Raw genomic sequence first — 22071 nt, 5'->3', positions numbered from 1 at the left:
AGTAAAAGATATAGCGAAAAAAGTATTTGGTCCAATAGTATGAAATAGGTAGCCTAAGTTCAATGGCTGGGTAGATCTACCAATTGCGATGAAGCCGGCGTATAATATAGGAATCATTTTTTCGACGTATTGTCACAAAATGAGCGAAGGTTCAATTCGAGTCTAATATGATCGTATGTCATGATGTGGCAAACATTAGAAAAAATTAGCTCTGAAATTTAGAATCGTTGAAATAAAAAAAAACAAAAAAAAAGAAAATCACATACTGGAGCTCGATGTACGCGTAGGTCGAGTTGCAATTATCCACTGCAGCAGTGAGAATATTAATATACGGAACATATTAAAATTGCGATTCTTAGCATCCCAATATAAAAGATATATTGCTGATATAACAACGCGAAGTGTCTCTCCAGACATCTTTTGCCGTCGAAACCGTGTTCTGCCAGCTAATTCCAACAACTAATGATGACACTTAGGCAATAGGTAATTATCAAAAATAAAGCATACTGCTATCCTGATATCTATGCAGTAGGAAAAAAGAAATCTGGCTATATGAAAAAAGAAAATTGTCAATTTTGGCAGAATTCAGAAATTCACATTTTCTCGTCTGGATGTCTCTAGAACACGAGAGCCCTATGGTCCATGAGTGAGGTTGACGCGACACAAACTTAGCAGGCGTCAGTGAACGATAAGTCAATTATAGTTGCCAGTAGTCCGTATACTGTACATCGATAATTAGTGGATAGCGTCAAGTACTGAATGCAGCGTAAATAATTTAGCAAAATGCAATAAAGGATCACGTTTGTTTAGCAAATATGTGATACAATTGCCTATCACATATATTGTTTTTGCTGAGGAGACAAACTTCGACTTTAGTAGCTAATCCCAAATTTCCCGTGAACCAAGCTGTAAAGGGAACATACGCTAAACACAGCCAAACAACATTCGAAGAGACTCCAGAAAATTTTAAAGCGGCACTCGGAGAGAGTAAACCTGTACACCATTCGAAGAAAATATAGCCAAAGGACAATGGCGTTCAGTAGCTCATCGATTAACCTTCGATCCTAGGATGGCTTGTAAAAACGAGGACACAATGCTACGAAACTATAATGCATACAGAAATCGAAGAAAGACATCTAGAAGAAAGTTAATGAGGTCAAACGGATCGGCAACCGATAATGTTATTAACGTACATGCCAACGTGACGACGATAATATAAAATACCCAGGTTTACCTCGTATGAAGTGACGGTGGTAGCGGGTCAAGCAAAAAGGAGGAGCTGAATGTTACCCTATATGGTTAGTCCCACATTGAGTCACTTGTTTGACACTGTTAAACGAATTCTGCAGGTTATTATCTTTATCACGATAGCGAGAAAAATTTAGCGGAGGAAACCGTATTTAAGTTAATCATCATTAACGCCAGCCTTACCAGCTTTTATTAAAAAGAAACTTATTCCTTTAATTTACTAAACTCACTGAATTGAGTAATAATAAGCAATCAAATGTGTAAAGGTGCAATTTACATTAGTGTCAAAATTAAACTTAAAAAAATAAACTTGACCAGCTAAGTGCTCATTTTCCAAAATGTGCTTAGCTAATTTTAGGTAAGCTAATAAAACCTACAATCACAAAGATAAAAGCTTTATCAAGCTTCAACCGTGCAATTTTAATCTGCAATTATAATATAATAGAGCCCTATGATGGCCTGGAAGATTCATACTTGTGTTGTCTTTGAATGATCATAGGACAAAATGCTCATATAGGAAGGTCTCCAAAGGCCAACATGTATTAGAATTTTATTTTAATTATTGAACGAAGTTGCCTGATTTATTTTTTACAAATGCGTAAATATTCAAGCGTTTAAAATCGTTAACAAAGGTTTAATCTAGCTTCATTAACGTATGCATCAGTCATCTCTAATTCTTTGAACGTTGAAGGTCGTTTGACATCTTGTTGGTCGCCAATATTCATCGCCATTATACGCAAAACAACGATCACTTCTAAATTAACGTAAGTAATGTCGCCCTTTCAAAGTCATTATCAATACAATAAGCGCTAAACGTTAAAAGAGATACACACTAAATAAAAGTCACAAGGAAAACAGCATAAAAAAAAATATCTGATTCAGCGATTACATTATATACGATCTTTTGTTTTATTATTAATGTTATATGTTTTCCATCATAGTTCGTCTGTCAGCTCCGTATCGAAACCATCGTAATTCTATTACAATATGTTTTGAATATGTATTCTTCACACAAAATGCCGCTGAACTTAGATGAATTCAAAATACAATTGTACATACTGCTGTGCCGGTTTTATCATCTCATCACCTAGCAGTCATACATTTTTTGCTTCAATAACATCGTCCTTTGTTTATTCCCGAAGCCCATAGTTTTACTTCGCTTTCTCCTAGATTTTCTTTCCGCTTCACTTATTTTTTCCCTGGACATAATACGGAAGTGACTTTTTTCGTGTCACTGCCACCGCCAATGCTTTCGAGTAGATGTCGTCTACACCGCCCCCCCGCGCGCACGCGCGCGCCCGCGGCCGCCCCTGATATCCTGTCGGTCCCGTTTCGCCTGTTGCTGCAGATGTCGCTGACGCGTTTGTCCGGTGGTTGTCGCTGACGTCGCCGCCGTCGTCGTCCTCGTCTATATCCCTCCTAATACCGCCTACGATCTCCTCCTCCCCTTTCGCGTGACCTCCTGCGCGGTGAACGCCGACGTGGTGACCTGGATCGGCTACGGTCCTGGGTGAAGTACCCTGTAATAGTAAGATAACAAGTAACAGTTGAAAATAGCTCTTTTGAATCGTATTCATCCTTACGTTTATTCTTATTGCTAACAACACGCTGCTCGAGGCGACCAAAGCAGGAAGATTATTTAATGTCAGACAGATAGCTGAATTAGAGTAACCTTAAATATAAATTGCAATTTATGCAAAGCCCGTGGCCAAAGGATGTGGCTTCAGTTTTTGGCTTGTTTTAAAAGCAATAGCCCACATGAGACTGCCCTCTATAATCATCCAGTTATTTTCTAATGAGGTAAATTCTGCTGGCGCTTAGGAATTTGTCACTATAGCTTCTGATACCCAGAACTACTTACGTCCGCCTCCGACGCCGCCTCCTCCACGTTTTCGGCCGTAAAGCTCTTTGCGCAGCTCCCTCGAAATCGGTCGCAGGTGCATGAAGTTGCAGAATCCCGAACGAGTGCACTCCCTAGAACGGGTGAGCATATTTAGTCATCACCATCATTTTTGTCAGAAATAAAATGCATTCACTAATTTGCCCAGACGCACGCGCACACATACAGGAAATGTGGAATATATACAAGTTATGAGTAAGAACAGCAACAATGAAAAGCGATGGCCCACTCGGTAAACAGACTGCCAGGGCTACATTGGGACAGGCATCATTGCCTATCTGACATATGCTAGAATTTAACTGAATTGATTTTGCTAATTGTAATGAGATAATCATTATCATCACTGTCGTAAAATGGAGAAACCACTAAATAAAATGAAAGAAATCTAGAATTTTGTAAGCTAAATCTTCGTTTATGTTCGCCTGAAGGTGAATATTACTGTACAATGCCTGCAGACTTCGTCTCTTTAGAAACGAAGAGAACTGCGGTTACGGTGCCCCACGCTATTAATTTTATACGTTAATAAGCGATATGATTACTTTTGTGGTTTTATTTTTGTTACTCATGTAAAACATGTTTTAGATTAATATCACTCTGTATGCATTTGCTTTTGCGTCAACAAAACGTGGAGAATTTCTTGAATGACCGCTTATACTAGCGAATTAATTTGTCTCTACAATTATTGTAGCCACGTTATCATAACATCATTACCAAGACCCAACCAAAAACGTACGTCGAAATTGTCGTGACATCGTGACACATCACTTGACACATTCACACTCTAGAACAAACGAAGAAAAAAGAGGAACAAACATTTTCAGATACAAAATCTAAGTATACTTTTGCTACAGGTGTATCAGTCCGTGCTTGACGGCTAATATCTAACGATGGCAAAGCAAAAGATACAGAAAAAAGTTGAATAATTTCTTTCTTGGAGCTTGATGCCAGGGTCTTTGTTTCATCATTGCTGAAATTTGGGTTTGTTTTGCTTTTTGTTTTTTCTTTAGCTGAGATTTCTCCTAACTTACTCGGACATCACGCCGGCCCCTCGTTTCCGCACGCCATTTGCTTTCAAGCTTAAACCAACAGAGATAGGCTGAACTTATTAGAGATGCCTCGGTCGGCCTTCCTCGGAGTTGCATCTAGCTGAAAGGGACTAGGCGACTTAGACTGAAACTCTTTAAACAACACCCCCCAACCCTCCCCCCTGATACCCAGAACTGTCCTTCGTTTGAATGAAAATCTTTTTGGCAGGCGGCAAAAATGGAGAAAGTAAAAGATAGATAGACAGAGCGACAGAGGCGATCAATGACATGCCAACAATAATACTGTAACTCTGTAACTGTAAACTGTTAACTCAAAAGACTCTGTTAAAAGAAAATATCTTGCAGGGTCCACTTATGGGCGGATACATGCCGTATCAAGCAAATGTTTATGGATACTTATAATATCGACACATACATGGTCGCAAATGTGCAGGCAAATGTAGCCACGTGATAGGCACATCAGAGTTATCATCACAAAGCTATCTAGTTTGATACAAACGGATTTTTATCGATAAAGTGCTCTACTCAGCTATATTATACTAGAACAAAATTATACCATACTAATGAGACAAGTTGATGACGACGAGGTGCTTCGGCTCGCACACCGTGTTTGCCCTGCGTTAAGTTCTATAAAGCGTAATCGATGACAAGTGACTACTGACACCATCCCACCAACCATGTTACGGTCACAAGGTGATTTACTTCACTCCCCCCCCCCCCCCCCCCAACATGCAAGCTTACATTTACTGCATCTCTTCCGTTTATCGGTCCATTTTTATGTTGTTCGCTGGATACACACACACACACACACAGACACATTCAGACGCACAGACACATACTTTCTCCACATTTGCATCTAGAAGACAGTTTTTTCTACATCTCAGACGTATCCCAGTTGTAATCCGCTGGGTCGACACTGGCATACAGTTACCCCCTGTGTATCATGCTGAACGCGCCCTTTGTATCCAGTTTAAACAACACGCTAATGTTGTTAGTGAAACTGATCCCTTAGCCCGCCTACCGAAACATATTGCCTCCAAATGCATGCTGCTGTCGTCGCTATCTGTAAACTGTAACGATTCAACCTATTACATCGTGAACATATATATCGCCGTCCTTCAGGTCAATTTGGTATGTTCGTCTGTACCTAAAAGAACGTATTTCTCGTTTCCCGCTTTTCTGCTGAAATAGAGATAGACAAAAACCCTGTGGGAACAGAAAAAAAACCTGAATGCCTCGCGATCTGTAAACACAAATCGGACGGACGCTTACTATCGCCCACTCCATTATAGCCTGAAAGGAACGAAACCCTGAAAAGGTTGTCAAACTCCCTGCAAACACGAGAGGACTACAAAGATGCGCTCAAACCTGTTTCTGTCGTTGCTAAAAACAAGAAGTGGGGGAAAGGGGAGCAATGTTCTAATTATAATTAGGAATGTTTCTGATTTTGATTTTCGACAGCAAGTAATTTCGGTGGTCTACAAAACTACTTTATCAACTAAAGACTGCCAGCTATCAGTTTTCTGAACTGAGAGCTCGTGTGGCGCGAGTACTTCGCTGCTTTAACACAAACGGCTTCGTTAGCAATAAGAATAACAAGAATACGAAAATAACTTAAGGTAACATGGCATGGTAAATTATAGAGGCTACTCATTCTGTGCGACACGAGCCAGAAACACAGACCAGATCCTGGTTTCGCTCGTCGTTTCGTCATACGTGTTGGCTTTTTGCTGAAAATTAATACAATCTCCATCTATCGGGGAAGGGTGGAGGTGGTTAGAGTGTGTCTTCTATTGTTAAAGGCGAGAATGCGGCTAAACGGAGGCAATTACTCATATATATTTTTCTGGAAGTGGTCGTAATACTGGATCTGCTGCTATTCTTGCTGCAGTTAACGTTAGTTGCTGGAAAAGACATAAGTCGAGAAATATGGGCCCTGCTTAAAACGAAACGTCTCGAGTTGAGTGAGTGTGTTTGAGGTCTGGAGAGGACGCGCCCAGCGCGACAGCCTCGCGTCAACGGACGCACGCTGGCGCTCCGACGGATGGAGAGATCGCTCAGCTGTCGAGAGCTGAAATGATCAACTCAGCTGTTTAACCTCGGCTTCAAAATTACAAGAAGTGGTTCGTTGATAGAGCAACAACAACAAAAATTTGATATGATATAATGAATAAATGGAATAGTCGCCGCTTTCGCAGAAGCAAGCAGACGACACCAATATCTTTGTTTAGAGGTATTCTACTACACATATTGAACATTGGTAGGTGCGATCAAGTTCAGAACGTTTGACATTCAGGAACCTACACACCATTAATATATAAACCAAAAACGATCTTAACAACGTCGTTTACAAACGTGCTTACTTTATTTGGAAGACATTTTACTTTTTTCGGAAAAATAGAGAGCCGATGTAGGTCGCTTTTGGAAGGGCACCGTCATCACATGGAGACGCATCCTTTAGACTACTAGCAGTGAAGTAACAATTGGCGTCGAGTAATTCAGAATGAAAGGAAAATAGAAAGATCAAATTATTGTTGTTATTACTAACCTTATTTATTGTAAATTATGTTAACGGGTGCCTTTAAAACATTCTCGACAAGTGAGGGTATGGAGGGAAAATTCACTAGTCTCAATGTGATGACTCCTTGCCAGAGAAGTTGAGTACCAGGCCCGCAACAATTACGTAGCCAGAGCCTCAACACTTGCCTTTTGTCGACACTTACCCCATCTCGTACTGACGGCAACAGGCCTCACGGAAGTCCGTTACAGGCGACAATTCAGCTACAACAGGTCTCCCGGCGAACCAGCGGTTGTTTAGTTCTCGTACTGCCTTCTCAGCGTCATCTTCACGCCGAAACTGCAAAAAGCAAAATAAATCTTATTAGTCGATAGATAACACTGGAACACTATGTGCACTGTGGAATATTTAGCAAATTATTTGTTTTTATTCACAGATTTGCTGCTGCATTATGGCATGATACTGAGACAAATTCTCTTTAGCATATGTATTGAGTCTCACTCCTATAGTAGAGCTTCATCAAATAGGCACTGAGATTTCGTCTTAATTCACTTGGCTCTCCATTATCAATCATCAATTAGTTTACCAAAAACAATATTTTAGTGAAAGTTCGAATAGTGGTAAATGCGAATCTTCGTACACTTGTATGCATATGCTTTAGACTAAACTAAACATTAATATAAAAAAACATCCCTTCAGAGGTGATATAGTTTTAATAAAATCATTCAGTAGCTGCTTACCTTCACATAGACATTGCCGACCAAATGATCTCCAAGGTTATCGCAGACGTTCATCTCTTCGATCTCGCCGTATTTGTCTTCCAGTTCAACGAAGACATCCTCAAAAAAGTTGTCGAAGTGTTCCTGCATTTCCTCCTCTGTCATATTCGTATGTGAGCCGTCAGCCGTTTGCGCGGTGTTTTGCGGATTATGATAGAGATTCTGCAAAAGAATAGTCTGCGAAAATGTCGGCTTGTTGTGGATTCGTGAGCAGCGATCCCCATGACGACACGCTCCGATCTTAAAGTAGAAGGAACAATTTACTCTGCAATCGAACAAAAAGAATTAGGTCAAAGTCACCACGAATAGAAGGTTACAGGTAATAACGCATATTATAACGGATTTGCAACATGCAAGAATAAAATTGTTTAATCCACTGAGTAATAAACGCTTTTATCTTCGCCTGAGTAGGTTATATATCATTGTTTTTCAGTATGTGGTCATTATGGCTATAACGGTATAAACTGTGCTACAACGGCGCTTAGACGTATAGATCTGCCTGGAGCACCGAGAATAAGTGGCGTCGATCACAGCTATTTTGCTGTTTCGAACATCAAATCATGTTAAGGTGTTTCCCATGCCAATGATGTTTTCAAGAATTACGACATTGTACCATCAGAGCAAACTTTAGCAATAAATTCCAACGTAGTAGTCATGAGCAATGGATAAGCAGGGGATAGATTCGCACAACACAAACTGCGTTGACTAGAGAGGAGGGCTATCAAGTGAGCAGATCTGTTAGGGGCGAACATCAATCGCTTTTGTTAAAGCTATTCGGACCGAAGTTCGTCTCAAAAATTAAAGAGCTACAATTGCATAGTGCTTCAGGTAGAACTTTTTAACTAATTTGCTTGCTTGCGCAGATAGCTTGTCCTAGCAGTAACAGCCTCGTTTTAAAACCTTTTATATAACCGAATAGCATTATCATAAATACACAAGTAGTAGGAAGTGTCAGACAGGAACTTCTTGCTGCAAGTTCTCATCATTACAGTGCACATTGAATAATGTGTACGTATCGCATATTCGCAAACAACGTACACATGGCAGAAGCTACTAAGTATACCTTACGCAGGTGTTCACATGCTTACGATAAAAATGAGGGAGATACGTTTTCTGTGTTGGAAAAATGCACAGGAGTGGCAAAATTTGATGCCATCCTTTCAGTAGTTTAGCATTTAAATAGCAGTTTATTTTAGTGTTTATGATTGTTTAATGAAACGGATCGATGCGACGCATTAACCGGTAAATCTCATTAAAATGCACAGTTTAAAGTGAAAATAATGAGCAGCACAGCAAACATCATAAATTTAAGTAAAGACGGACGGTTAACAGGGACTGTGTCCACTGTAATCTCGATAATAATAAGCTTGGACTAGCTAGTTTGTTTCAAAGCCTAAATATTTAACTGCGACAAATATATATATATATATATATATGTCTAATATATGGTCAGTAATAACTTTTTTTTCTCCACATCGCGTTCATGCTGAAGCAACTGAGTTTTATACAGGCAGAGCGTATCTACAGTGTAGCGTTCTGGCAGCTAATGCCAGAAACGGGCTTCATTATGCTAGCTTATTTTCGCAACGCTTATTACAGCGTAGTTGTATTTCTTTCCCTAGTTGGTCTGTTAGTTGCATGTGAAATCTATAATACTTTCATAGGTCAATAACTCGGGAATAGAAATATTAGTACTGATAATGCCGAATAAACACCGCGACGAGTTTCAAACACGAAGGCACATTATCTAAAAATGAGCTACTGTCGTGTACGACTACTGTGGCGGCTATGACGCTTTAAAAGTCGACGATAACTTAAACGATGCTTTGCTTACTTGTCCTTCTCCGTGCCGAAAATTGAGGCCAGATACTCAGCCATCTTCGCGTACTTTAGGTTTCCTACAGACTTGAAATTTACCACACACAACTGTTGCTAAAACATACAATCTCTCAACGCCGCTAAGTGTTGTGCTGCTGAGGCAAGTACAGAGGTCGCTGCGATCGCACGATCGGCCGACGCGCGGGAAATTTTGAATTACAAAACCCTGCTATCGTTAGAGTACCTATTGTTTTTGTCATAGCCCAGTGGTCGATGTGTTTGCCTGCTAGGCTCAGAGAAAGTCTGTATTTTTATGAGGATGTTGATGCACTTCGTTCCGTCCCGGACACCGGCCGTCTGAAGCAATATCTAACAGTTTAATTGCAAGACCTAAAACACGAAAAACATTTTTCTACGAGCTCCGCTGTCTCCGTGATACTTCGGTCGGCATATGGTTAGGGGGATACGTAACAAAAAGCTTGATGTTTTATTTTGCAATGTCGAAAAAAAAAACTTTATAAAATCTCAGATATGTATTAAGAAGTATGGCAAATATATTTCATCCTGTATATACACTGGGAAACAAGAAAACACATTTCGAAATTGATTTCTCTTCTATTGTCGGTGTTAGTTCGACAAATAGGAACCAATTTCCCTTTTCAACTTGTGAGATGCAAGGTGCAAAGTACTCGATAGTTAAACGAATCAAAAAGCAGGAAGATGAAAACGCTGTATAAAAACCGAAATAGAACAAATAAAACTAACGTAAACTACCTTTCTCCGCCCTAAGTCCTCACGCAGGTTTAAATCATAGTGAGGCAGCAAAACGTATGAGGGCGCATAAAACCACATAAATCACAAGCAGCGCTGAAAATTTCCGTTGTTGTTATTATTGTGGGTGAAATTTTCTTCTGCTATTAAGTCCATCCATTCATTTATCCCAAAGCAAAATTCGAATAGGCGCCAAAACGACTCTAACTGGGATTGTTAAGGGATGTACTGCTATTAATAGGATAATGACAATCGAACAGTTGGTGATTATATTTATCTGATTAGTTGTGCAGTATTCGAAAATAAAACTTAGCGGTATAGTTGGTCACGTGCTGTTACTGTTGTCTGTGTTTGGCAGAGATGGGTAAATGTTTAAGGGCCAGGACCGAGTGTGCACCTTAAAATGCGTTCGTATAAGCTGAGTCGCTGCTTTCAAGCGGTGCTAAACGATTAACCCTCAGCGGCTATGGTATGATGTTACTTTTGACGTCAATCTTGTACCTTAGTTACACAATGGTTTGAACGGAACGTAAAAATATAGTAGCTTGCGTTCGTATCTTTCTTACATTTGCGGAAGTCTATGATATCAGAAAATCATGATGTTAACTGTTCAAAGAAGTGAAAGGCGTTGCTAGGATACTACTTGTTTGTTTAATATCTTGTACAAGACTTACTTAACAACAAATCAAACTCTAAAATTCAGAAAATAGCATACTTAATTTATTGAACACGCTTCTCATGTTCCACGTATTTTGAAATTGTTCTGATTAGAGAATTTATTCCAAATATCGGAACCAAATGGCTACTGTCGCTTGAGCTGTGTGGTATTAAACAGTACCGCATATGCACAACATCTGCTCACGATTACTTAGAGCCAGGGTTTATCCTTATTTCCGCACTGAATAAACACACCCGGCTCTACCCAATTCTGTGCAGCTACTCCTTGAGTAAAACCTAAAAACGGGTTAAAACCTGCTTAGTCTGAATCTAAGTTTTAGAATCCGAGAATTTTTTAATGGTGTTCTATGGCCCTATTGTAATCTCCGCGAAAAAGCTGTAGAGTTACTCACTGTTGTCTTTTTACGGTTTTCTCTATTTGTTTCAGTTAATTCACTGCATTGTTTAAGACATTCTGTTACTTTGCCATATTATCGAGTTATTTTGTGTTTGCGAGTCAACAGTTTTGCTTCAGTAATTCCGTTGGCGAGCATTAATTATTCAGTTATCATAATTCAGGTATTTCACTATCGTATTTTAGTTATTCTGTGACTGCGTAACATATGTCCCCTTCTCTTGTCCCAGCTACCTCCGTTGTCCCCGTGTGATCAAGTCATTGCAGTGTCATTACCACGTAACACGTCACACTAACCCAGTTACGACTATTCTAGGTAAAACTGACTCGTTTGAAAAGCCGTTTAAATATTAGGGTGACTCAAAAAACTAAACGGCGTGAGCAAACGATGTAGAAACATTAACATTTTCGGAAACTTTTAATCGTTTTCTGAGAAATGATATTTCAGGTCTGTGTTGGAACATAATATCTATCATAACATTTTCACGTCTTTGACGTCTTTATCATAGTATTTACGTGCCAAACAAAATACTTGTACGCAGAAAAAATGTGAACAACATGTTATTCATTTAAAAATATAGAATTTACAAGGTTATTTTCAACAACATATTTAAGACATTTAAATATGTTTTTGTTTTAGATAGCTAAAGAAATCTATAATCGCGATAGAGCTTACTTTAAAGCGCTGATATTACTAAAACATCGGTTTGCCAATAGCAATAGATAAAATAGATAGATAAAATGACTCGTAAGCTTTTAATAGCCATATTAGATGCAACGGTATTCATCGTATATGAAAATCTAAAGAAACCAAACACCTATGATATTAAAAAATTTCGCCGAATTTCATGTTTAGCGTTACGAGCAGAATCATTATACTGCTTTTCATTCGAGCATTTTAGGTATGTTGTCTCTATTAGGCTTGGGCATTAGCAGAATGTGCTGTGTTACTGAATCACCGTGATATTAATTGTGAAAATACACTACGATAAGAGAGTGTTGTCCTTAAATTAGTAGACAGAAGTCGACAATAGTGAATAATTCATTTATATATGTCGCATTCAAAAAAAAAATCAAAGATTTAGAAGGAATAAGTTTAAATTCAAAAAGTAAGTGAACATTTTAGCTATAGGTAGTGTAATGCGAGAACGTTTTGGTGGAAGGGATTAGGTCAGGTGCTATTGCATGAGACACTGAAATTAATGCACAAAGGCTTGATTTTTAATCGTATTACGGAATGTAAAGCACATTTTTAATTTTCTAGATACAGTTTAAGGTGTTCTTTGACACTGAGTGTTTTAAATTTTAATTTGTAAGTTTTAAAATGAACAGACTTTTTGCATGGCTACAAAATTGGTGTTAATAGTGTTTCTTCGACTTATTTAAAATTATCAGACGGTGTTTTATCAGAGATACAGAGCAGAAACAAATATCAACGTAAAACAGAAAACAAGAAAATAAAAATTGTGAAGGCAGATTAAGATCATGCGATAGAATAATGATTATTGATCGATAAGAAAAGTATTTTATTGATACACACTATGAAATAGTATAATAACAGTAACTGGTTCTCACTTTTTTGAGTAGTTTTCTTGATCTTATAGATATTAGTTATTACATACGGGGCATATACTCCGCCGATATTTAACCTCATGGGCTTAGAAAATGCATACATATATGTATACGTATTATGTATACATATTATATGTATGCTCGATTCTTTTTATACTTCAAAAAGTGTGCAGGATCGTTTAGGACAGCGTAAGTATATGCGTAGGTGTCCCAATCACCTTCTATACTTTTACAAGTTAATGGCCTTGACCTGTTACTTATTCACGAAAGAAGAATATATGTATACTTTTTAAACGGAAGTTTAGTATGCAAATTTCATCAGAATTATTAATAAAACTTACAAACAAGTAAGAGAAAGCAACTTTTTTTTCAAACAAAGATGGGCGCATTGTCGTAAGGTTTGTTCATCACTTCCAGCCGGTTTGTCGCAAAATGCCACAAAAACCTTATTCTAAAAAGATAAAATTTTCTAAAACTAAGACTCTGAGCTTTCCTATAATTATTTGCACGTTGACCTAAAGAATGACATTATCAGAAAAGGATAAAATCAAAAATGATTGAGAAAAAGGAAAAAGTTGCATGAGGCACCTAGATCGTTGTTTTAGCTTTCTATCAATCACTAGGCTCAATACCACCAGAAGCTTTAGTGAAGGAGGAAGGCCTATTTTGTTTGAAGTTTGCTGCATTTACAACATTCAGGTTTTACAAAATGTGACTACAATTTTTGTAAAGTACAATGCTAAGTATTGCAGTTTACCGCGTGACATCTACTGACCACTGCGAGTGTTTTTTTTTCAAATTAATGAAAGAATTCATATTTCTGGGACGCCATAAACTGCGAGTTGGGTCATAGTGTAAAAGCATGGTTCTGGAGTTTTATAAAGTGTCTGTCTTATGTATACACTCCCAATACATATTGCACTACCTGTGTAAGCAATACAATTTTTTTCATATCAAAAACAACAATAGTACAATATGCTAACGCATCTTTGAATAATATTAAAAATGAGCAATAACTTTATATGGTTTAGCATAAGGTTTCCCCACTAAAATTGGTGATATAAAGAGCATGGTTATAGATTCAGACAGGAACCAAGACGGCCTCCGATAAAGTAGAGCATAGTAGTAAATCTTTTTCGACTTCCTCCACTTTTTAATTGTCATTTTCAGTTAAGGTTACCATCGCACTAACCATAGAAAAGTGCAAAGTCGCAGCTTTTTTTTACAATACCTGTACAGATTTTCCGTACTAGATTAGGCGAAAGTATAAAATATAAGTCGGATAACAGAGTATTTTACTTACATAAAAAAAACTACGTTTTTTTAATATTTGGCTTATTCCGTGTATCAATTTCGCTGAAAATGTGCGTCCATATAGTGCTGATTTCAACGATTTATAAAGCTTGTTTCGATGGTCCTATTAGAAAGCTGTAAGCATCTACTTTCCAACAAAATTAGTTTAGTCAAATTCATTCTATATACACGCGCACATGGTGTATGCTGATTTTTTTTTTGCCAAATTAGTCGCCGAGCTATAAGAACTTTTTTTTTATTTACACGAGCTATGCGGTATTTATGTATCATTGGCGGAATTACAAGCAGCGATTTCTCGAACTTTTCGAGTACTGTGTTCATTAAGTTTTGATTCAGACAGCTGGCTCCTAAACCAAGTGTCTCTACGCGCAGTTTTAAATTAAGGCCACTATGTGTGTCTAAGCGTGGTAAACAAACATGTTACCTCTGCATTTTCCCAGAAGCAAATCAACAAGTCCTGATCTTTCCCAACCATGCCGCAAAAACTAATGCAGACGGCCACCTGTAATTATTAAGTAAAAGTAAATTAAGCTGGATACAGCTGCACCGATTTATGCTCAACCCGGTCATAGGTAACTTGGAAGACTTCTTAAGTTTACAGTATGTCTGAAAAATCAAATTCTGCTATTTCACGCTGCTGTATTTTTTGTGTTCTTGTTCTTAACAATCACAGCACCATGACCAAGGACGCGATTGGTGCGGAGAATGTCGCGAAGAGTGACTCCATGGACTCCGAATGCTTCGCTCAAGCCATTACGCAAGGCCGAAAGTATGCCACGTTTACGTCGATGGGCTGTACTGATCTCGACAATGCTCTGCATTATACTAGAATGGTGTTGCACGAAGCTTACCAATTTGCTGAGGAAGCTACGGAGTTGCAGGTCGGCGGCTGCATTGTGCTCGTGCTTTACCGAGATTTTAACGAATACGTGATGATTTGCTACCAGGACAAGGAGATCAGCGTGGCCCTAATTGACGTCACCCTCGATCCGTGCATGGATTTCATCATCAAGCTGCTAAACACGGCGACACTCAGTTTGTGGGGACCGTTGGAACTCACAATGAATTTGGTGTCGGCATTTCTTGTTGCCTACCTTGATGGCAGCCTTGAAGCCAAATTAAAATTTCGTGTCGCGTCAAATTCGCAATACCGTGTGGCATTGGAAATTCGAAATCACTTTGTTGATAATGCATTAGTCGACGTTGCTAGAGACAACCACTTAGTGGAAGGCGTCGCAAGGGTTGAGCAGTCAATCCTCAAAAATCTGGATAGACTCAATTTTCAGGTAAGGCTTATCAAGCGGCTAAAGGTGCAAAATAAGCTGAAAATCACAGACAGAGGACGTTTGCTAGCAAATACCGGAGAGAATCTTCTTGACCTTACAAGGTATATTTCACATGCCCTTCAGGTGCCAAAGAAGATAGCATCCGACGAATAGTCTCGTCGTTGTGTAATTTGTGGAAACATTTGAAAATCGTTAAAGTACGTGATCGCAGACCATCGCCAGCTATTTTTGAGAGAAAGAATGCTGTAGGTACAAAGGATAACAATTTAAGAATCAGATAAGGCACGACTGTCAATATGATCACGTTACCGAAAAGATTGACAGGGACAATATTGGAAGCATATGTAGATAGATGATCACTTGCTTGTTGGCAGTAACAGCTAAGTAAATATTGTATACATTTGTACAGAAACCTACATATAAACAAACGCGAAATTGGAGCGAATTCAGACCTATGTGATTCCTCTATTTTAAACACAGTGTGTCATATACAAAAGACAATTAGACGAAGCTATCAATGAGGCTATAAATTTGAGTTGGTTAACTAACGCTAGCACATTTCTAAAAAATATCTTATGGATCCGGTTTTGTGGATTAAATGCAATTGTATGCTGCATTGTGTTTACAAAGTACTTTGTACAAAAAATACTGACGTAGATTTATGGCCGGTCGATGTGGAGGATCGTTTGCAGATTAAATGAAAGAAAAATAAACGAGTTTGTCGAATATTTTTACGCTTAGATAGTTTTTTTTTTATCTTGAGCTTGTTCCGTTCGTACATGCTCGTATGAGGTGCAATGGCATTTTAATTAACTTATTTATTTAATTAAATTTATTAGCAGTACTAACAGTATCTACTCAGTTCTCAATATTCGACAGGGTTCTATATATTATTTTGCAATAGAAGAATTTCATATAGTCTTCATTACTTTAAGTTAAAAAAAAGCAGTAGAAATTAATGATTACCACTATGAGCAACATTAGATTTTGTGTATCAAACTTTTGACGTCCAAAAATTGTACTCAGCTTTATCGCTTTAAACTATGGACAGTTTAGTAACTTTTCGATGATATTATGTTATCTATTTAGGTTATATAACTATGTTATCTATATTTATTATGTTATCTATACCTATTTAAGATGCGTGTATGGTGTTCAATAATATAATTATTAGCCGAAATTGCCACAGAGGCACGCAAGGAAATAACCCTTTCGTTCTGTACATCTAAAAATAGATGTTGCTATAAAAGTAATGCTACTTATCGACGAATCACTAACTAACTTTTTCAAATAGGTACGTCATAAAAAGTCTCAAATATAAAGCAAATTAAAATAACGAAAAAAAAAAGGATGTGTTATAAAAAATACGAAGTGGGTTCATAAAGTGATTGACTTGCGGACAGCTATGCCTTTGTGATTTACTGTAGCAGGTTAGAGTAGGTGATGGTTTAAATGAAAATATTAAAGCAAACCGTCCTAGTATCATCTTCTTCTTTGCAGAAGTCATTTTTTTTTTATTTGCCTGGATATATGCTTCGGTCTTAAACTAGATAGCGACATCTTGTGTCATCAGCGAGCGTCTCAAAGGATAACTTGTGTTGCTTGAACTGAAATTTTTGCTGTAGGCATTCCTCTAAAACGAGGTATATACGTCGCTTGCAACTGAAAATTTGAAATACAACCGCACAAGACTATTGTTTATTGATTAAAGTTCAGACGTTCTAAGCGTTCGCGCACAGTAAAGGCAGAAGCATATATAAATCGTTGTAATTGTTTTATAAATTATTTAACCTTTGTTATAAGATATTCTCTCGGATTGAGTTATGTGGCAATATTCCAAAAATACTGATGTCTGAGTTTCGCGAAAACTGCCCTGGCTATATGTATATATTTTTCATTATTCTTTCGGAGAGCAAATCGTTGTCCCGTCTTGTAGCTTATTTAATTTATTCAGCCTTTCTCTCTCATATATCTCATATTATTTCCATAGTTCCAGCATTTTGGACAGCCATCTAACGTAATCACATAATAAACTTGGGTAAGCTAATCCCTCTTCTCTTGTAACTGAAAATGTAGCCAACATAACAATCGACGGCATCTACATAATTGGCGCTTTCAACGTTAAGCAAATTCACCAGTGTTAATCTCCAGTGTTGCATAGACTCATTGTGGATAAGAGTGATCTGTTCTTTGATATATTCCGTCGTCGTTTCTTCGCTTTTTGACGATCCCTAACCTATATAGATCGTTCGCATAAGTCATCGTCGAAAAACATCCTGTTTTGCATAATTTTTGCGGTAGTAACATTGTTAGAAGTAGCTAGCTTCGCCAAGCAGTCTTGTTGATGCATTGCTTGCTTGTGCGTTTGTTTTCCATGGGGACTTATTTTCTACTGATGATCCCTGGAAATTTAAGCCAACGTCACTTTCACTCTTATAAACTCCAAGAGCCGGTGACACGATGTCAGCATATCAGAATTAATGTCTCTGTCGACGAGTCCAATTAATGTCGAATACACGCAGTCTTCCTAGTGGCGTTAATCCTTCATCACGTGATTGGGTGAATGTTGTTGGAGTACTAGGTGGATAGATGGTCGTGTGTGCGTGAGTCGGCATCTATCAGTATCAGCCCATGGGCAGCGTGACTGACGAATAAGCAACATCTTCGGTAATTGAGTAGAGGCTGTGGTAATAAATGAATCATCTAAGCAAGTAGCCAGCAGCAGCAACGGCGCGCCTGTTGTTGCTAAATAGGTGCAAACCAATCTACGGACAGCAAGCCGTAGTATAAATAGCGAAACCAGTCGTGCTGCCTTGGGTTCCTCCTGTTCACGCTCGAGAGCATCCATTTTCGGCCGATAACATCTTTTAACGCTGGCGCACGTCAACCACGCGGCAGAAGTCTTGCGACCACACCTTCGTTCAGTGTCACATACTAACTGTAACTCCTGTAAAAAGAAGAATGATGAGTACATATGGCCATTTCCCTGGTTGCCCAAAGGCGTAAGTCTAAGCTGGCTACTTGTGAATAACTGTATTCACTTTCATCGAGGAAGTACGACAATAAGCGAAAACTACTTTATTACTTATCACAGATAGCGAACATTATGTCGGGCTTGTTTTTATTCCCTTTGTTAACTTATTTGATAATGCTATTTGTCATGTGGAGTGACCTGGAGTCATTTTCGGGGTAACTAGTGCAGCGGTTAGTTCCTTATTGTAATCAGTATGGAAATTCACCCAAAGATGTACAGGCTGGTTTAGAAAGAACTTGCAGTTTATTATAGGGCAACTATGAAGGTGTAGCCGGTAAAATAATATTTCTAGGAGCGTCTTAGTACACTTAACGCATGTGATCAACAACAATTCTTACCTACACACGGCCTGTGCTTATATAGTTATATGGCAGCACAAATAAAATAAACAAAACCTAAAACCAGAGCATATTTAAGGGCAAGCCACTGCCCCTCAAGACAGCGTAAGGCTTAATAACAGAAACCATTAAAAATGAACTGAAAGCAAGCAACGTGTCTTTATGAAAATAAAGTCTAATTACTATTATAATTAAGTATAACATCGTGCGTAATAAAAAAAGTTGCAATTTCTGGATCATCTATTAAAATAGAGCCATGATGAAACTCGTCGATAGCCGCGCCCTATGACTACAGAAAACCTCGAGATTTTCCTGAATATAAACATACAAGTAGTAATTTTCTAATCTAATACGTAGAGGTATTAGAGAATCCATGGAGGGCCACGTACATCAACAAGCACAAAATATTTCGTATATTTTTTGTCGTGGCTGAGTGGTTCTCTTCGATTTTTATTGCACAATCTTTTAACAAAGATTGCATAGTGAAGTCGGCATGATAACAAAGAGCCAACATATATTATCGAGCCACAGGCAATACGACCGGTTACTATAAGCTTACAATAACGCACTGCCAAAGCCTATCAAATACGTAAGGTAGATATGATGAGAGCAGAACGTAACCGGTTCGCAATTTTATCTCTTCGGACAAGCATCGCTTGTTTACAAACCTTTTCTGAAAGGACCCTGATTAATGAGACTCGTCGATTCTTCGAAAAAGAAGCCAAGTGCCTAGAATTGCCACTCAATTAATAGAGGGAGCAGATCACAGTGATTTTACTTGCCACTTTCAATTTCAAATTCTAGAGTGAATCACTAGTACGCGTTGGAGCAAATAATACTACTCAAGCTAGAGTGTCGCAAAGCATTTTCAAAAATAGAAACGCCCTTTTAATGTTTTCATTATCAATGAGCGGTTCGGTTGCCCTTTTTAATTCCAACAGGCATTTACAACGAAAGATTTCGACGGTTACGTCGTGTGTTTAGATCCTAGAAATTATGTAACAGTGATAATTACAGAGGTTATTTGAAACGATTGACGCTGCTGTTGCCGTTATTCAGAGTAGCGTCAGTTTCGCCTTGTAGGTACCGCTGATTTATCACTGCACTTTATATCTGCTGTATTAAGACAAATTTACTGTAACTATGAAATTTGTAAGAAAAAGTCCAAACTCCCTTAGATGTCCAAAACATACAAGTTCAGAAATGCGGCTGGAGTTTTGGATTAATAATTTAACAGTCTCCACAAAGCGTAGAACGTAACATTTGTGCAATACATATAACTAAAGATGTTGTGACTAGAGGCCTTTCGGCTGTATTAAGGATTTTTTTTGAAAATCTCTTAGTACATGTCGTTAGGGATGAGGGACACAGTATAAACTTCATTAAAACAGCTATGAACTCGCTATGAATAGAGCTTTCTAAGGATAACCGTATAGCACGTACAGTCGATATACATCTATATAAATAAAATTAATATTTGACGTCTAATTTCCTTAGATTGAATTATTCTGGAAAGGTGATTATATTCCGTTCGTTTGAATATTGAACAAAACGGTTTTGAAGTTGAGACAATATCACGCATTTTTCCATACAATTTCCATCTAATCCTTTTCTTTTTACCACATTGGCGTCGTAGGTATTCCAGTCCCGCCGTGACGACCCTTCCCTGACGATGCGGGTGTTGTTCATGCGTGCCAGTGGTTCTCAAGTATTTTTTCGCCCGGCACTCTTTCCGCCCACCGTCCAACGAGACCCGTTAATGTCCGCCCGCAGCATTGAATCATTCACTGTTCAGTGACTATCGTATCAAGAATCCATTCGCAAGCTATCAGTGCTTTCCGGCTGTAGGCATCGGTTCGTTCCACCAGAACCGTTAGGTGCTGACCACCACTGATGATATATTGCTCAGTTGCCTGTTGCTCCCTGAAGCAACTCGAAATCCGACTAGAATAGGTTAAGTTACTGTGGCATAAACAAGACGTAGGGCGCGTCCGATTCTTCCTGGAATTCCGGAGCGAGGGTTAAAGGGACTAACGCGATTTTCGTACGATGTCGATATGGGTGCCGTGACAGCTGTGTTTTAAGCCATAGTCGCGAATTCACACAACTTTTGAAGCCGAATGTCAGAAAGTGAAGGGTGAGATCGTTTTCGCAGATTTCGAATGCCGAAAAAACAAAAATTGTCTGCGTAATATTGATGTACCTCAGTTGGAATACTCGCTTTAGTTCAAGGGATTACGATGACATCAAACATAATTGCGGATTTGGTCACAAAGGTAAAAACTTAGATTAGGCTTTAACGTCGCTAATAATTTAATTCAATCTAACGGACAAAATCTTTTGGATTTCCTGTTAAATCAACAACTCAGACTTACGTTATGTAGAATGTGTCATTAAACGGCCGCTATTTTTAAAGGTAGAGCAAGATATATTTTTCATATCTTTTTGAAAATAATGAACTGCCTTCCTACCTGAACGATCAGCTTAAAAAAACATCCACATTTATTCAGTCCATTAACGCGGGTAAACTAACGTAAATAATTTCAGTAGCTATACACTTGATTAAGTGCAGGAAAAAATTATATTCTTAAGTATTAACAATTACGAGACACGAATCTAGGCCGGTTCCGCGCAGATAATCACTGCCTTCAACAGTAAAAAGCTGAGTATATCTTTACGCGCGCCTGTACTAGTGTAGTTCGAATTATTCGCACTACATTACGCTGCAAGCGGATTCAAAGAGCTTGCAATGTAAGTACCGCGTTGCAAGCTGTTTGAATCCTGCAACAACATGAACAGTAAAATAAATGACCCACCTAACGTACAATATTTCCATCGAGGCAAAATCATTCAGAGGTAAAACTTTGATTTTCTTATTTTTTTATTCCAGATAACACAGAAGCAATCTTGCATAGGTGTCTTTTTGCACCAGGTTGGCTTATGTTGCTGTGCGTACGCATCCAAAAAGCAGAAACTGTATTTTGGAAAAAAACTTCAACTACAAAAGTTTACGGCTTATCGATTTCCGCCATTTACGCCGCTAGAAATAAAGAAAAAAAATATATATGCGACATGAACAAATAGGTTAATGAACTGAGAAGCGTATCTGTAGTTATTATTTTTATTATTATAGCCTTTTAGTCTCATCGCAGGCTAGCGATTAAGACGTGTGAATCGAAACAAGGAACTGTTCAATACTGTCTGACAATAAAAGATCATTTAAAGAAGTTATTAAATATTTATAATGAGTTGTGAAAGGACATCTAAGTTCGCGGATATCGTGAAGCTCACGGTGCCTAATTCAGCCTCGTACAGGCCGACAAAAGGTAACCAGTAATAAAACGCCCTAGCGCACTCTCTTCTTCCTATGCAAAA

At 38.3% G+C, this 22071-nt stretch overlaps 2 protein-coding genes across 6 annotated transcripts; one reads left to right on the top strand and one right to left on the bottom strand.

Annotated features, from left to right (window-relative positions):
- Window positions 1–2125: 2125 nt before the first annotated feature.
- On the bottom strand, window positions 2126–9473 carry U2af38 (U2 small nuclear riboprotein auxiliary factor 38). 4 transcript variants are annotated; one of them, XM_022833521.2, is made up of 6 exons: window positions 9326–9473; window positions 7453–7756; window positions 6918–7051; window positions 4177–4224; window positions 3110–3222; window positions 2126–2768 (listed from the first exon to the last, which is right to left on the bottom strand). In XM_022833521.2, the coding sequence occupies exons 1-6, from the start codon at window positions 9367–9369 to the stop codon at window positions 2668–2670; spliced, it is 744 nt and encodes a 247-aa protein (XP_022689256.1). In that variant the 5' UTR covers window positions 9370–9473; the 3' UTR covers window positions 2126–2667. The 4 variants fall into 4 exon arrangements, with proteins under 4 accessions (XP_022689256.1, XP_022689257.1, XP_086824535.1 ...); XM_022833522.2 differs by lacking the exon at window positions 4177–4224; XM_086968409.1 differs by lacking the exons at window positions 2126–2768; window positions 3110–3222; window positions 4177–4224 and adding exons at window positions 6036–6265; window positions 6558–6659.
- A 769-nt stretch (window positions 9474–10242) lies between these two features.
- On the top strand, window positions 10243–22071 carry LOC111260619 (uncharacterized). 2 transcript variants are annotated; one of them, XM_086968408.1, is made up of 3 exons: window positions 10243–10549; window positions 14712–15324; window positions 21587–22071. In XM_086968408.1, the coding sequence occupies exons 2-3, from the start codon at window positions 14716–14718 to the stop codon at window positions 21770–21772; spliced, it is 795 nt and encodes a 264-aa protein (XP_086824534.1). In that variant the 5' UTR covers window positions 10243–10549; window positions 14712–14715; the 3' UTR covers window positions 21773–22071. The 2 variants fall into 2 exon arrangements, with proteins under 2 accessions (XP_086824534.1, XP_022689253.1); XM_022833518.2 differs by lacking the exon at window positions 21587–22071 and adding an exon at window positions 15448–16064 and having other exon boundaries at window positions 10244–10549.

The sequence above is a fragment of the Varroa jacobsoni genome, unplaced genomic scaffold, assembly GCF_002532875.2.
Source record: "Varroa jacobsoni isolate VJ856 unplaced genomic scaffold, vjacob_1.0 scaffold_461, whole genome shotgun sequence".
NCBI lineage: Eukaryota > Metazoa > Arthropoda > Arachnida > Mesostigmata > Varroidae > Varroa > Varroa jacobsoni.
This window is presented reverse-complemented; position numbering and strand designations above follow the sequence as displayed.

What these genes read in the sequence shown, in the direction of transcription:
- U2af38 (XM_022833521.2), bottom strand. Translation starts at nt 9,369, where the DNA reads ATGGCTGAGTATCTGGCCTCAATTTTCGGCACGGAGAAGGACAA. An exon ending in TGCCGTCAGTACGAGATGGG is followed by an intron (nt 4,225 to 6,917) that starts GTAAGTGTCGAC and finishes TGTTGGTTTAAG; the next exon opens with CTTGAAAGCAAATGGCGTGC. An exon ending in GGGGCCGGCGTGATGTCCGA is followed by an intron (nt 3,223 to 4,176) that starts GTAAGTTAGGAG and finishes CACCCGTTCTAG; the next exon opens with GGAGTGCACTCGTTCGGGAT.
- LOC111260619 (XM_086968408.1), top strand. Translation starts at nt 14,716, where the DNA reads ATGACCAAGGACGCGATTGGTGCGGAGAATGTCGCGAAGAGTGACTCC. An exon ending in TGGATAGACTCAATTTTCAG is followed by an intron (nt 15,325 to 21,586) that starts GTAAGGCTTATC and finishes TTTTTATTCCAG; the next exon opens with ATAACACAGAAGCAATCTTG.